The sequence below is a fragment of the Perissodus microlepis genome, chromosome 6 (genome assembly GCF_051167445.1).
Source record: "Perissodus microlepis isolate ML-2025 ecotype Zambia chromosome 6, ASM5116744v1, whole genome shotgun sequence".
Classification (NCBI taxonomy): Eukaryota; Metazoa; Chordata; class Actinopteri; order Cichliformes; family Cichlidae; genus Perissodus; species Perissodus microlepis.
The window spans coordinates 21,753,247-21,770,371 of record NC_140466.1 but is presented as its reverse complement, the minus strand read 5'-3'; the positions used below and the strand labels follow the sequence as shown (position 1 = coordinate 21,770,371).

The window sequence follows — 17,125 nt, the reverse complement described above, 5'->3', positions numbered from 1 at the left end:
CCCAGTAAGACTTTGTAAATAAAAGTGATGTACCACTGCTGTTGTTTCTTTAGATTTCAAGAGGGCCAGCAAACCAATTAAGAAGTCACTTAGTGACTTGTACTGAACAATGAGTTACATAAAGAACTGTGATACTCAGAGTCTTGAATGAAGTGTAGAAGAGAGAGGATGCATGTAAGTGATATCACCATAATGAGGAAGGTAACCCTTACAAGTTTTTTCTTAACTGCTAAATTAAGGTAGGCCATATTTTGATAATAAACCCAGTATGACCTTTACCTGCTATAATCTATATGTGAAGGGAAGTCTATCATTCACCTGAGATCTGGGAGTTATATTTAGTTATTTAGATACTGGTAAACACACTCATCCAACCTATTCACCGGAAATGACACTGTCAGAGTGATCACTTTTCCTCTTTAAGTAAATTGTCAATATCACTGGTTTAGGGTAACTGTCTAATCCATAACATCCTCTAAACTAACTTCCATACAACACTTGCAAATCCAAAGGTGACCTTTGAACCTTTGAACCATGAAACCTTTGAAGGATAGGGAACTTAACCTAGAAAAGTGTGGTGTCTGGCTGGTGACTGCTTCACAGCAGGTGTTCAGGCTCTCTGACTTCTCCTGTTCCCACTTAGAAGCTGCAGAGGGCTCAGCAGTGAGTGTCAGAAGGTCACCAGTACGGCCGCACGGTACCTAAAACATAAACATGTCACGACAGCATGCTGTGTACCAGTTTGTGTTAAATACGAGCAATATACGTCACACAAATTCTCATGTTTAAAATGGATTTTGTGTGAGAGTGATGTTGTGGTTGTGCCACATTTATTTTAGTAAATGATCTGTAGTTCTCCTTTACATCTGGCAGTCGCTGACCTACTGTCACATCAGGGAGCTGTACAGTTAATCTACCAGTAAAGCTTAAATGCTTTCAGTGCTCCTAAACATATTTTAAAAAATGATGTTTATTAGAAACTTTTTGTGTGTAATTAGATATTTAAAGTAGAATTTAAAAACTCATCCACATTTGTGTATTTTCTTGTACAAATAAGAGCAGCATGTTGTAATGTTTTATAAAAAAAAAGAGCTGCATATCTCACCTCATCACTTTATTTATGTATTTTGTCTACCATTTTCAAGTTGTTTATTTTAGATTAAATTGTTTTCCTATGGAGCATAAAAACTTGTGGTGCAGTTGCGTGGAGATTTGTTAGATTGCATTTTAATTCATGTCATTTATTGTATTATAATCAGAGTGGAACAGCCTCTAGAAATGACAATAATGCACTGGTAAAGTGATGCATTGTTCTTTGCAAATACTGCTAAAATGCAAAAAATGCAGATGCCATATCAACAGCAAACTACTGTGTACTCTTACAGTGTAATATAGTATAATTTCTGCCCCATTTCCACTTAGGGCAATCTTGGATCTCACTCTGTTGCTTGACTTTAACCATAACTCACTGACAAATCAGGTCCCATAACCTCATTTATGACACAAGAAACACAAAGTAAGGTTAAAATATTTTGGAAACCTGACAAAGCCATTGCTTTAGTTATCTCCAGTTCCACACTGGTGAGCACAAACAGTCATAGAAATGGAAATGTTTAGCTCAAGCCATTAATTTAGGTAAGAAATTACAAAAAGAAAAAATCTTACTATGACAGTAACTTCAAAAAATTAAAAGCAAGTAGAGCATCTAGATACGGATGTGAAAAAAAGAATTTGGATGATTAAATACTGGACATTGATGTAAATCAACAAACAGTTTACATTGCTAAAACAATAACAGTCAAACCACTGACAGTATTATAGTGCAACTATTATATTCTACGCAGCACAGTGTTGTATTATCTGTACAGTATAAAATGCTACTATATTAATGTAGAGTGAGGGTTTGTTCAGCTTACCTTTCCCTGTGAAATGGTTCTTGTCAGTGCGGTGCACGTATTGGGTATCAATCCCCTCTGTTCTGCATCAACATTTGAGGGCGTGAGGGTGAAAATTAGGCTCGAAAAAAGTCTTCGCATGGACCGTTCAAGACTTTGATTAATGGTGCTCATGATTTAGCACCTGCTGTTTTAATGTGGCCAGTGTAAGAAACTGATCTCAACTTGCTTGCATGAGCGGTGTTCCCATTTTAAATAGCTACCTAAATTTATCAGCTTTGTGGAGTTCACTTCAACCTGCGTGTGTTGTGAAATGCTTAATAGCTCACATTTGAGTTATATGAAGGGGGGCGAGGAAGAGGTGGGGGTTGGGTCAATCATATGTGATATGTCTCTCTGGATGACATTCATTACACGTGTTTAGTAATCATTAGTGAAATTATGGGTTATTTTCATTTTTTATTTCTCGTTCTTTTGCGCTAATGAATTGTGACCCTTAATCCATTCATCTATCAGGCGAATGCGTCAACAACAGCAATGGGAGAAGATCTCAGTTTACCTATAGGCTACTTGAACTCTAGACCGCTGATGTTACTTTACTAATATCACCAGTTGAGGTGAAGCTATACTACTTTGTATACAATTATATTTTACTCCAGGTGTTCCCAAACTGTAAAGCATAGTCCATGGAATCCCAAAATGCACTTTAGTACACCCCTTAAATAAATATGCTAAAGTTGTTTTCACCGCTGCCCTACACCACATTAGTGGCACTGAGAGCAAAAGTGGGATTTGAGGGTGATAAAAGCTTTATGCCAGTGGCCTCTGTCCTTGATATTGCTGTCAGTGTGCCCTCCATATGCAGCAACTGTCGGCCCACCCCCTCCTAGCTGCATACCACCAAACTGGGGCCGAGTCCAGAAACAACACTTGTGTCTTCAACACTTAGACAGACTTCTCATAACTATATTATTATTATTATTATTATTATTATTATTATTATTATGCAAGACATGAGGATTCTGTATTGTCTCTCCTAGCAAATAATCATCATGAAAATATTCCTTCATGCAGTTTACCCAGACTTTTTGCCAAGCCCCAAATGGCTCAGGGTGTGATGTGGAATGAGCTCAACATGTGTAAAAAAAAATGTCATTCTCCACCAGCTGATGGTGAGTGTTTCTCTCCATCATGTTCACAGCTGTTTCGGTGAGTGGGTTAAGCACTGAGCACATTCACGTGTCCACAAATGTTAAAAGTGCCAATACGTTACATCTGGTATTCATGCTACAGCAACTTTTGTTTTCCTTTCTCTAGATTATTTGCTTTTTATTTCAATGCACTTACATTTTCATGCACGAACATGGATATGTTTTTTAATGGTTTGACAAACGTTTTCTTAGTTTTTATATCTTCTTTTAGCTTTTGATGGGGCAACCTTCTTGCTTCAATTCTTTATGTTTGACCATACTTTGAATATCTTGCTATATTTCATGGTCTTATATTTATGCACAATTAGAAAACAAAGTGTAACTGTTGTTGGAAAGAAAATAATACTAATGTTGAAAATGATTTGTTTAAAATGTGCCACTTTCCCATTAAAAAAAATACTACTTTCCAAATCTTCCACTTTAAAAATATTTTATGGTTTCAGGACAGATAAGTAAATAATTAAAATAAAATGGAAATGTACAATTATTATTATTATTATTATTATTATTATTATTAAGTTTAAAAAATACACCAATCTTTTTTTTATTTAGAAAATTGTAAAGAATATTGAGCAATGCTTGTATTGTTTATGTAAGTGAAACTAATAATGGACTCTGGAGGAGCTGTTCTTGGAGAAAAGGTGCTGAAAATGAACTTTTTGGATGTTGATTTCAGAAGACCGATCTGTTGCTACAAAAATAAAGTAGCTGCTTGAGCCTGAGAGTAACCATTAGAGAAACCATCGTGGGACTTTCCTCTCTCTCTCTCTCTCTCTCTCTCTCCTACTCCCCCTCTCTCGCTCTCTCTCTCTCTCTTGGCTCTCTGTCCCCCTCCGTCCCTCCAGCCTGCAGAGTTTTCCGTCCTGTGTCAGGATAACATCGTAAACGAGGACCACCTGACGGTAAGACCGGACTAAATGGAAGCAGCGGAGAAAACTCTCACTTACCAAGATGACACCGGACTTCACAGGAAGCTGCTCACAGATGACAAGGATAAGGACAAGACCGGCGGTAAGGACCACGCCACCGAGACGAACAGCGACGAGTCCAATTATGTGGATCTGGACGTAAAACCTGACTGTCCCAAAACGGTTAAAGTGACTTTCACAGGTGTAGGGAACCAGCTGTCTGTTATCAAATGCGACAGTTCAAATCAGGGGGAGCAGGAACGAAAGAGTAAAATCATTTCGAGCAAGGACAAGCAGGACACCGTCCCCGGGCTCGGATCGGATGAGCCCCGGTCGGAAACTCTGACCAAACTTCCCAACACTGATCAGGACTCCGAGAATGAGAATCAGCGCCAGGCCGAGCTCGACCCGAGTGACTGCTGCGACAATGTGTGCAGTGAAAGTGATGAGCTCCGGTACACGGACATGTATCTGAACAGCAAGACGGAGTCCGATGACGGCGCCAGCGCCTTGCTGTCCGACCACTGCGGCTCCGACACCGTGGAGGACGAGTCCCACTATATCACCACGCACGAAATCCAGCTAACCGAGCTCGACCACGACGTAGATTACGACTTAGGCCGCGGGACCTGTTGGGAGTTTGAAGACGACAACCTGGTCTATTCCTTTGTGGATTACGCCTCTTTTGAAAGCGATGATACTCAGGAGGGCACTCTGATACTAGAGGGCAGGGGCCAGGCGAAAGTGCAGTCAAATCTCCGTGGAACAGTTGTCAGCACTGAGCAAGAGGAGAGCGATCTTTGTGATTCGGACAAATGCGCCAGCTCGGACGAAAGCGTGTGTAAAAATCCAAGTGAAGACCTTAGTGAGGGGAAAATCCACCTGTCGATAAAAACCTCCTCTAGAGCAGTTAACGACCCAGTTAATGTATTTGACAACAACTTCTCTGGGTACAAGAAACACTGTGGAGACAAGAGCAATTTCTCTTTTGTGAGCCCTGGCGCCAGCGCGGGGCCCCTGTGCGACAGAGCCCCATATTTCATCCCTGCTCCGGGCCGTCAGCACCTTGCAACCAAACTGAGACGGAAAGATATTAATGAGTATTCCAGCGGAGCGTCCAGCTCGATCAGTGAGCTGGATGACGCTGATAAAGAGGTGCGTAATTTAACCGCCAAGTCTTTCCGGAGCCTGGCATGTCCGTACTTCGATGCTATTAATCTTAGCACCTCTAGTGAATCTTCTGTCTCGGAATACGGCCTCAATAAGTGGTCGGCTTATGTAGACTGGAATTATGGAAACATAACGCGAGGCGGAGAGCGCAGCGTAATTGCGCACAAGACTTCCAGGGCAACGCTGGAAATGAATAAGAACGTGGAAAGTAAGAAGCATGGTAAGTCTGTTACCGGCACGAAAACCCCGCAAAACAAAACATGCGCGCTAAATAAAAGAATAACTTCACAGCAAGCATCATCTTCCAGCAAAAAGATCCAAGTGAAAGATCACGTTCAGCCAGTGCAGCGCGGTGTCACGTTGAATTTCCGCTGTAATGTTGAATCACATGAAACAGCTGATTCAAAATGCCCCAAAAAGGCACGACCCAATGGGGCTACCGGGGCTGTGCTGGCCAGGTCTGGGTATGAGATGCAGTATCATCACACAGATAACCTAGGAGATACTCACAAAAGGGCAATTTTTGCATCAAGTCTTTTGAAAAATGTGATTTCCAAAAAGATGCAATTTGAGCAGGAGCGCAAAATGGAGAGGGGTGAAATCTGTGACACATCCCCCTGTTTTCAGATAAAAGATCCAGAGGTGATGAGAGAAAGGAGTCCGGGACGAGGCCTACAAAGGCAAACATCAGAATCGGGCTCAGGATTCACTGTGAATTCTGCTGATGATCAGTGTCCGGAGGTTGGCAAACAGAGTTCCTGTGGTGATGGAGAGGAAACAAAAGGCAGCAAAGCACCAGATGATTCAGACAAGGGACAGGATGAACTCCAAAAGGATTCAACCATCCACAGTCAAAGTACTTCATCTAATTCATTAAAAGAAGATGATCCAGAACCTGTAAAACAGGTCAAACCTCCATCTGTAAGCGGCACACAGACTGCAGCAAAGGAAGGATTAGACACCAGCAGCATGCTGTCAAAACTTCTTTTTGTTCCAAGTTGCCAGCTACACTCAAAGGAGAGGAACTTTTCAGATTTACTAAGACACACACCTGACTCTGTCACACCTGCTGCTGCACAGAAAAGTGAAAAGGAGCTGAAAGCGAGTAATAACGGAAACAAAGAAGAAAATGGGAAGGGAGGGAAGAAACCCGAGATAAAAATATGTCTGAGAAGCGTGAAAGAAAATAAAGGCTGCACGCTGAATATTGCCAATCTCCTAACCCCTAAAATAAGTTACAATGTCAACACGTTCAGGACAGCAGATGATACCAGAGTCCCCATTTTGTCAGCAGCCGACAGGGTTCCAAATTTCACTGTTAGAGACATAAGAGACACCAAATGCAAGCTTCAAACACCAATATATCACGTAAGGGATGTACGCAAGTTGGTAAAAAGCTCATATCGCTTTGTTTCCTTGAATAATAGTGGCAGTAAATGTTCCACAGCAGCTGATAAACCCGAGGAAAAGGCAAAAACAGAGCATGTTAAACATTTATTACCGTCTCCTATTGTAATCAAATGCAACTCTGTTAAAACAAATGTCAAGTCAGAGAAAACTGCAGCACAGAAACAAGCAGCGACATCTGAAAATCCCCAGAGTGAAAGTGTACCTTCTGCTTCTGTGGCTAACAGGGCACCACCAGTCATAACCAAGCAGGGGTGCCCTGACCAATCAGACATTCAAACAACTCAACTGGTGAAACAGAGGCAGGAGAAGTTTTCAGGTGAGACGGTGGAAAGGAGAAATGAGGCGGCAGCTCCAAAACAGGATGCAGTGGAGAAAATAAAAGCTGCTGTCAAAACGATGGAGCAGCTTTATTTTTTTGACAAAAATGAGTGGAAGCGCAAGAGTCAGGCTCCACGCCCCATCACAGGCAGCCATGTGCTGTCGCTTATTGCCAGGGAAGAGCAGGGAGCAGAGGACAGCACCGACAGCACTCCTCAGTCAGAAATGGGGAGGCCGCATGAAGACAAAAGAGCCCTCAACGTCATCCATGTTCCATATGACAGTGATGCTTTTAAAACACAACAAAGCAAAACATTTACTAACAAAAGCGTCCTCCATTTTGGCAGCAAGGCTTGCGTCAGTGTTAACTCAGACAGCAGCTCTGCGGTTCCACTGCCACCAACTGTGAAAAGCTCCAAAACTCCAGCGGCTCCACTGTCTGTGAAAATAGAGGAGCCAAGACATTGCCAGGTGGAGAATGGAAAGGTCAAAATCAGCCCCACTAATCCTTCTGTTACACAGGGCTGCTCGGACTCTGAGAACTATTTAACCATACCAGGGATGGCCTACACAAATGAAATCAAACTTTCAAACCCAGAACACGATTCGAAGGAGGGCAATTCAAATAACAGTAAAGTCAGTGCAGCTGACCTCAAGGCACCTGAGCAGAAAACTTCTCCGTTAATCATGGAGTACCCAGGCACGAGCATCTACCATCACTCAACAGCAGCAACAGGGCCTCAGAAACAGCAGCAGGTGCTCTGTTTCTCTCCCTACCTCCCAAATGTGTCGCCTACACCTTCTACTGGAGAGCCAGCACAACAAACCCAGCGCAAGATGCTTGTGGACCCCACAACTGGACATTATTACTTGGTGGACACTCCCATTAAAGCGACCTCTAAGAGACTGTTTGACCCTGAAACAGGTCAGTACGTGGATGTACCCATGCCTCATTCACCTGCGGCACCTGTAACCCCGGTGCCTCTTTCTGTGTCTCCCCTGGCACTTAACCCAGGAGGATATGCCCCCACCTACATGATCTACCCAGGCTTCATCTCCTCACCCACTATAGCAGCCCAGACGGTATTGCCACAGTCCCCATGTCATTCTGAAGATGCAGGTGGAGAAAATATCAAAAAGAATATTAGTCCTCAGCCAGAAAGTAAGACAGCAGGCACAGAGAGTACATATTACAGTGCAACAGGAGAAACTTCCCAGGCGCAGCTGCAGTTACCTGTGAGTTTGGGACTTTTGACCACCAGGGGAAGGGGCAGGAGCTCAGAGAGAAAGCCAGTTATCAGCATCACAACGCAGCAAGGTCCAAGAATCATTGCCCCTCCCTCCTTCGATGGCACAACGATGAGCTTCGTAGTGGAGCATCGGTGACCAAGAGAACGTCTCGTCATAAGTGATGTAAGTTTTTCACCTGCTCATTCAGGCTGGCAACTTGCATGACTCAGTATTTACCTGATTTCACCTCACTCCAACTGCTCTTACATTTTGAATCTATTCTGTTGGAAGCAGATAAAAGACATTTATTTTTTGTAAGTCTTGCTCAGAATCTTAATATCAATATGACTGCTCAAAATCTCCTGTGTGTGATGTCATGATGTATATTTGCAGTCAATTTCTGATTAGACACAAAGGGTGGAAGGAATAATAGTGCATTTAAACAAATAGCATTTAAAAACAGAAAACACACACACAAACAAAAAGCAAAATATTTTCCCAATCTGAAATTTTAGTTAATTTTTTTTAAAGAGAGATAAAAAGCAAAAACAATGGGATTTGAAATTTCTGTAGAACAATATTTTTTTCTGACATATGGAAAAATAATTGCTCAGCACACTCAGCACATAAATCTAGCTTTTCAGGCAAATTCTCATTAAGATTTGTCCTGATCATGATCTATAATACTTTTTGATATACATGCATTGCTCATCTATAGCGCTTTTTGATGTACAAAGCCCCACCTTGGATTTGGGCAGGGGCAAAAGACTGGAAAAGTTGTACAAAGGCTAAAATAAAATTACCTCCAAATTAAATTACCTAATTAGTAAGAGGGTTTTAATCATCTAAAGTGTTGACAGGACTCAGTTAAACAACAGATATTCTTGATGGTATTGGTGGTGTCAGAGGTTGGGTGAGGAGTTGGCTTTGGCACCTATAAAGGCCCAATTAATGCTAACTGATACATACAGATCTTCAAGCAACATATGCTGTCATCCGGATAGTCTTTTTTTTTTTTAGGAAGGCTTTGTTTATTTCATTAATAATTGTAAACCAGTGCTGTGCACATATTTAGAAACTAATTGAGGTCAAAAACTGTAGAGGAGATGGAATTTTGTAACAAGCAAGAATGGGGAAAGGTTTGGCTTTCAAAACTGCAGAAATTGCTTTCAGCACTTTTTAAGCACCTGTTAAAAGAAGATACCATAGAAGACAGTGAGAGATATGCCCTGAACCAACATTTCAGAAGCATGTTGCTGGCATCATATTCAAAATAAGCACGTATTTAAAACAAACTTTTCAGTTTTAATATATGATAAGGTGCCTCTGCACTTATTTCACACTAATAAAGATATCATTGTGAACCAATTTGTTCTGGTTATAATTGGCTATATCTGCAGCGCTTAACCTAATTACACCACCACCAAATAATATAAGGTTTATGCAACAGCTACATTAAATAGAGGGTTAGGGTAATCACCAAGATCTTTCTTAGGTTACTGTAGTGGTTAATCTGCCAGCGTATTTAAGGTCTTTATATAAAACGATAACTTTAATGCTCAAATCTAATTATTGTTGTTTAATTATGATTTTTCAAAGGTACTGTTTTACAAAAAAGCTGAAAAAATACACATTAAAAAGCACATTACTATTTTTTTTTCTTTTTTTATTCTGACGCCAAAAGACAGAGAAGTCCAGTGTGCTCGAATCTGGATATAAAAACATTAATTCTGTTCAGTGAATTCAGTAATTTTTAGTCTTAAGCAAGGTTTTGACAGATAGCTAAAATATTTGTGTTTTGTTGTTTTTATTGCATGTGAATAATACATTTCTAAAGCGCTGCACATTTTGCAAGTGCCTCTTTACAAATGTGGTAGCCAAATTCAGTACATAAAATCTCAACAGAATTTAATGCTGTTACTTTCAAGGAATCTCCTGAAGTCCGTACCAAGACTTATAGAGATTCACATTCCGAGGCTGCTCGTGTGTTACATTCAGATGACCTCACCAACTCCTGTTTTTTCATTATTTTGTGCCATAAATGTGGTCAAAGCAGCGGTCCAGCTTGGATGCTATAACAGTGACATGTTAATAGACACGCAGCAGCTTCATGACAGGTAACCCGACTCCACTGAGCTCTGCTGGACTTGCAGTGAGATTGGATTTTCAGCCATGGCCCAGAGCTTTTCTCTGCATTACACATCGTCGGGCTATTTTGATAGTGTGAGACGACTTTGTTTACATGGTTTATTCTCAGGGTTGGAAAGTGTCACAGGAAACTATTCCAGTTAGTGACACCTCACATCAAGTTATTCTTAATCCGTTATAAATGTTTTAATTACTTGTATAACTTTACAGTTTATTAGTGTGTTCGTTCCTTGCTTGTGACATTTCACAAATCCAATAAATATCTTGAGAAATAATCAGTTCACAGATTGCAAAATAATTAACTCCTAGGTGCAATATGTTTATTGTGCAGTGAAGGTGGACACAATGTAGCCAATATAATGTTAATTTATTTTAAGCAAGTAAGACAAGCAGTGGGTTCAGAGGGCTAAAATAATCTGATCACTAATTTTACAGAATAATTGACTGTGTAGTTTAAATGTAAAGCTTATGCAAATCAGGAAATAATTTTAAATAATTTTATATAATAAACAAAAACCTGAGTTTACAGTACTGTGGAAATCAAATTTAAAAAAGAGATCTTTGTGGTGGTAAATGGTACTGCAGCATATTTTCCTTACAAATAGTTTAAGTTTTATTTGCACTGGTTTTAAAGTTTTCACTCCAAAAGTTTTACAGTAATAGAATAATAAGGAGTTATAGTTCACATTGTTTTGTGTCTAACTTACACTCCAACCTTACTTCTCAGGCCATTTTAAACTGCATACATTTTGACCTGTAACACCAGCTATGACTTTGTACAGTTGAACCATGGACCTAAATACTGATCTAAATTTTAGCCATTGGAACTTACTAATTACTAATGACGCTTTTGTAGCTATGAATTAAAATTGAATACATGCATTTTAATATAATCAGAAAAGGTTAACAATAGTAAGTAAGATCAAAGTGATGTAAATCCAGGAAGCATTTTTTATTTTTTTATTTGGTTGATTGACACTTTTTAAGAAAATCCTAAAGAGCTCTACAACAGAGGTTTTGCAGTAACGTATAAACAGCTTGTCAAAAGGTTAAATCTGGCTCACTGGATGGCTTTGGAAAAAGTAGAAGCAGAAGAAGTTTGGATTTTTAACTGCATTTTTTCATTTTTCATTTTCATTTATTTTACAGTCTTCTTATTGTCCAACAGTACCAAAGGTAAGCAGCCTAAAAGATAAACCATTAAATTACATATATTAAAAACAAATTCCAATCGATAACACAGAAATGCCTATATACTGTATCGGGGTGTCTTTTTTGTTTGTTTGGTTTACTTTTATAGTAGGCCCACACAAACATCAAACAAACAAATAAATAAATAAAATGACACTTTTGTCTGCTAACTAATAAAACATTTCTGTTTACTGGATTGGTCCTCTCAGCATCAAATTGGGGTGTGTGCGGCCCACAATGTGTTATGTTTGTGCTATGCTTGTTTTATCAGCAGATGTTTATATGAACACAGGTTGACAGGTTACCAAGGCAATAATCTGAGTTGACAAACATCAACAGCAGTTCTGCAAATGAACAATTAAGAAGGGCATAAAAAAAAAAACACCAGCAAAACAAACCAAATATAAATGCAAAATTATAAAAAGAAATCTTTTTAGTGTCATATTCTTTCTTTTCTTTTAGACATACACATTTACAACTAACCACAGTCCATTCTCAGCTAATGTGTCAGAGCAATAATACATCCCCATGAGCATGAGGGATTCATGTCAGCTGGGTGTGTGTCAGGCAGAGGCCTAGCGCGGGGTTGAGTAGTTGTGTGAAGGGAAACCAGGGCGTGTGCATGTGTGTCTGAGTACGTGTGTGTGTAACTGGTGTCGGTGGGGCAGAGGGACATGTGTGTGTGTATGTGTGTGTTGGGGGCGCGGGGGGGGGGGGGGGGGGGGGATTGCTGGGATAGTGATGCAGGAGGAAAAGGTCAGGCAATGCAAAGTATTTGTTGTGCTGATGCAGGGAGAGGACAGCTGCTCGGAGAGATCAGATGCTGTTGCAGCTCCAGCTTGGAGGCGATTCTGCGGGACTCTGATGGGGTCAACTTTTTATAGCCCCCTCCCCCTCTGCCTATTCCTAAATGGGGAGAGGGAGGTGGAGGGCACTGCTGTCCTTCTATGTAAACAAATCTAGTAGCGTGCCCTCAGCAGTGATTTGGCTGAATCTGATCAGCTGGCTAAGGTTGAGGAAATCTGAAGAGTGAATGCGTTTCAGTGGCTGGTGAAAGTAGCTCTTTCACAAGCTGCACCACACAGTAACTTTTCTCCTTTATGTTTTCAACTTGTTTTCACTGCATCCATCTGACTTTAACACCCATGTTTTGTCTTCTTTATCACCTTTAGATGTTTCTGCTGAGGATTCTGCCTTCAGTCACTGTAAGTTCAGTTTTCACCTGTCACCCACCCCGTGATCTACTCCCAGGACAACCTCCACCACCATCATCTGCCCCCAGTTCTGTGTTGTTTAAACTTGCAGCAGACATTACTGTATACGCACTGCAGTGCTACATAGGGTCAACTCAACATTTTTGCCACGCTGTCCTGCTGAAGTTCTGATGTGAATAGGCTTATAATACTTTCCATTCAGCTGCTGTATAGATCTGTTGAAATGCTGTTTGTGCCCTGCAGCATGCTTATTCAAAAGGAAAAAAGGCAAGTCTTCACTTCCTGCTCAGTGTTATTCATTACTGGCCAAAAGCAACTGGTTTACTGATATTTTACTGTCGCCAAGTATTTTAAGCAAGACTATGTAACTTTTGAAAAAACATATTTAACCTAAAAAAGGTTTAATATGTGCAAAATAAAATTCAACTTTATTAAAGTCCGCATACCCAAGATTTGTTTTCTATAACCTCTTGTGATCATTACACTGTACCTGACCTTACTGAGTGTGTGTGCAATTCATTAACACTACTGTGTAAGGATGTCACAGGTCCCTATGGTTTTATCAGAAAAGTAAAACAAGAAGTAAAGATGTACCTGACAAGAGCACATGTTGGTTGTCTGCTGCGGTTGATGCTTGGTCACACTTATTCTAAGCGTATGACAACAGCTAGGCATTGCGGTCTTGTAGCCACTTTATCCCAGTGGGCAAATGCAGTACGGCATTAGAGACAAATATGAGATTCTGGTGTATCAGCAGGGATCAAAAGAGGTGCTTTGCATTTGCTGTTTTCATCTGCACACATCAGTTGCTCGGTAGGACAGAGGATGTCTTACTCAGGTCCGGGGCATTGTAGGGCTTATTTGACTGACAATCCTGAATGCCATGTGAATGTTGGGGACAGTGCAGGTAGCAAGTGGTGGGTCCCATTTTTATTTATTTTTGGGGTATCACATTACTCAACTTCCTACATAAAGTTTATATAATTTTGCATTAAAGCTTCTAACTTTAGATCCATCCTGGTAGTGGATCAGGACCATTTTAAAGAGGTCAACCATGCTCAGTGGACACTGAGCAACTTCTAGCCACAGCAAAGGCTCTGACTTCCTGTGGACACTGGGATCCTTAGTAGCCAGGTAACATGTAGAAGATCCCAAGACCACAGTACACAGATCTTTTTTGGAATTCTGAGTGAACTAATACTCCAAGTGAATTCATCCATGAGAGGATGGACAGAGAGGTTGATAGCAGATATTAGTACCACATCAGCAGTAATGCAGAGTGGAGTGGAAGCGCTGAAGTGAAAGCTGAGCCTGGCATCAAACTTCTTGACTTACCGGTGGATCTGCTTTCTAACCCTACCCATTAGTCATTGGAAGAATGAGGTTGTAGATGCAAGCATCTGAAACAAGTTTCATTCGCAGGGTGATGCAAAGAGAGGGTGATCTGAGACATTTGAAAGAGACGCTGCTCTTCAGACATCTGATTTCTCTGGAGGTATTCCAGACAGATCCAACTGGAAAGAGATCACAGCACAGAGTCAGAATACCCTGGAGGGATTACATAGGATGTGGCTAGGGAGAAAGACATATGGGCAACTTTGTTTAGCCTGCTGTCACCAAGATCAGCCACAGAAAATGAATGTATGTATGTATCCAGTAAAATAATAAACAAGATAACATAGATACCAAGCAAGTCAATTCTGTATCATATATTATTCATTTTCACACTTAAAAGTTTAGGTATGTAATCTTATTTAACCAAGAAAAATAGCCAGATGGGTGTAATGATGATGGTATCTTTCATTCAAGTACTGCTTTCCTCCATTTGATGTTTGTGCCACAGTGGTTGCTGTTCAGTGGAAGTTGCATAGTCTTGGTTTTAAACAAAACATTTTTGCTGTACATCATATGATCCACATTTTGCACAGGGACCATTTGTCTGCACTTAATTAAAAATAAACACGACAGATTAAGACCTCACTATCTGTATATATTTTTTATTCTTTTACAGTAAGTTCAGTCAAAAAAGGAAATCATTTATTGTTGGATTTAAAATAAATATATTGTAAAGAATTCCCTACCAAATATATGTTAAAGAATAATCGGCTGGCATTACTATGTGCTGTGTTACAACTCACCAACATATTTTTCACATGCACAGCAGCAGCATTTCCATGTTTTTGAGCAGTCCATGCCCATGCTTGTCTTGAAGTCTATATAACCGTCCTGTCATGACTCACGAAATGATGCTCAAACCTGCTGCATAACTGATATATTGTATGAAGTGGTCTGCATTTATATTTTTAAAGCATGCTCAGGAGAAAAGTAATACACTATGTGTGTATGTCAGATGAAACAAAGCTGGGACTCTGGTTTATTAGTTTACTTAGGTAACTAAGTAGCGTTGGGCCTAATGCGTCAGAGCCAGCTGGGACATTTAGAGGATGACTTCCTCTATTTGCTTTGGTTCAGTTTACACTTTTGTGTACTGAGATGGGAGCTGATGTGTGTCTGTGTTTGTGCCTGTGAGTTATGTGTGGCATTTGAGCATTATGTGAGTACAACGAGGAGTTATGTTACTTCGCTGCAGACGTGAGCATAGACTGGTCATGTGTTTGGTTTGAGTGTTTTTGCATAGCATACGGAGAAATGCCAGTTTAAATCTAAATCACTGAGCAAATATATTCAAATATTTTTATTTGAATACTTTTTTCTTTTTTCTTACCTGTTTCCATTTGAATATGCAGGGGCATCATGTGTCATTGTGCTTGATTTTACTCAGTTATACAAGCATACATGTAGTAATACTGCAACATGTAGTTTGCTATTTTTATCACGTTTCCTAGTTACACAGATTAAAGGTATCTGGACATGCTGGACAGTCTATGTACCTTAATGTAAAATGCAATTTTTTCAACTTTTATTCTTATGAATTGATTTCATTATAACAGATTCATGTGCACGAGCTGCTCTTTGGAGCATGTTAATGTTGCCAAATTTAATTCATTTTGAGGTAAATGTAACTAAGATATGTAACTGTAACTAATAACACTTCCTTTAAAATTGTAGGTTTGCTATTGAATGAAATCAGTTTACTCCATTGTAAAATGAGAGCAGTGCAAATAAAGCAACTGATGCTACTGAACATTTATTTATTTAAAATTTGTACAAAATGGCAGAAATGACCTAAGAGATGAAAAAAAAACATTTTTAAATAAATAAATAACACATTTTTTATTTTGAAGTACAAAAACGATAACACTGCCTCCCAGTTTTGAACTTTTATGTGTTTCCCCAGGTGTCCAAGGTGATATTTTCCTAAGTCTAGATGATTTTATTTTTATCACATTAACATATCATTTTTAAACCCTGTGAAATTTAAATAAGTAATATATTACAAATTGCAGGCTCCAGTAAACCAGCTATTCTAATGTTGTTATGAATGTAAAGCATAATTTCTCCCATGCATTTTATGAACACCATGTATGATTTTTATCTGTGAATAATAATAATGTACTTAATGCACCTGTCATCAACAATGAATGGCTGTAAACACTGGTGGTAGCAGCACAATGTAGATTTGTTTAATTTTGTTAAAATCTGATTTCATTTGAAAATAACATTTTTCATGTTTTCAGGTGAATTTTGCCCAATATTGCACTGTAACGTAGAGACAATGTAATTTCTTTGAAAACTTTCTTGAAAATGTTTGTCAAACAACAAACAAATACAACACCTGCTGATTTTGAGGTTTAATGTGAGAAAGTGATTGCATCAGTGCTTGATTTTGTATTAAACAAGAGGGATACGGTGAGGTGACAGTGGTTCGAGATAAGTGCAAAGACTGTGTGAACGGTTAAAGAAAAGGGGCACATGTTTCAATGAAATGTCCTCTAATGAGATACAGCTGTGTATTACCCACAGCCTTTTCTATGCATGATGTCAACTGTGTTGCGAGGCTGCCCCAGAAACAGGAAGAGGTCAGGACGACAGCTGAGAGATACCTTGAAAAGAGAAGTGAGTGCTGTGTTTGCACTTACAACTTGGAAAGTATAAGAACATGATTAGTGACTGTTATGTAGACTGACGAGCCTACATATGTTTGCAATAAATTCAAAATACAAGCTACTGAACATGTGTGTGTCCATTTTAATCATTTTAAGGCCTCCTTGTGTTTGAATGAAATGCATTTACTGCCACTTTCAAAACAGCTGCGCTAATATCAAACATTTGTTTAACTAAATAAAATTAATGTTTATTCAATTAATCTTTGATAGGTGGTATCATCAACAAGGAAATGATGTGAATAAACAGAAGCTGTGCTTATTCATCAAGATACTCTAAAGTGAAACCCAATACACGTTTTTTGCAAGAAGCAGCTTTATTAGTGAATAATTACTAATTCATTAATGCTTTCATCCACTACCAAA

General features: G+C 39.5%; 1 protein-coding gene across 1 annotated transcript; it reads left to right on the top strand.

The window, feature by feature from the left end:
• The first annotated feature begins 3,944 nt into the window (after positions 1-3,944).
• Positions 3,945-16,817, top strand: LOC146385628 (uncharacterized protein C4orf54 homolog). The gene is made up of 2 exons (XM_084931433.1): positions 3,945-8,325; positions 12,654-16,817. Exon 1 carries the CDS (start codon positions 4,024-4,026, stop codon positions 8,296-8,298), a length of 4,275 nt encoding a protein of 1,424 aa, XP_084787559.1. The 5' UTR covers positions 3,945-4,023; the 3' UTR covers positions 8,299-8,325; positions 12,654-16,817.
• The last annotated feature ends 308 nt before the right edge of the window (positions 16,818-17,125 follow it).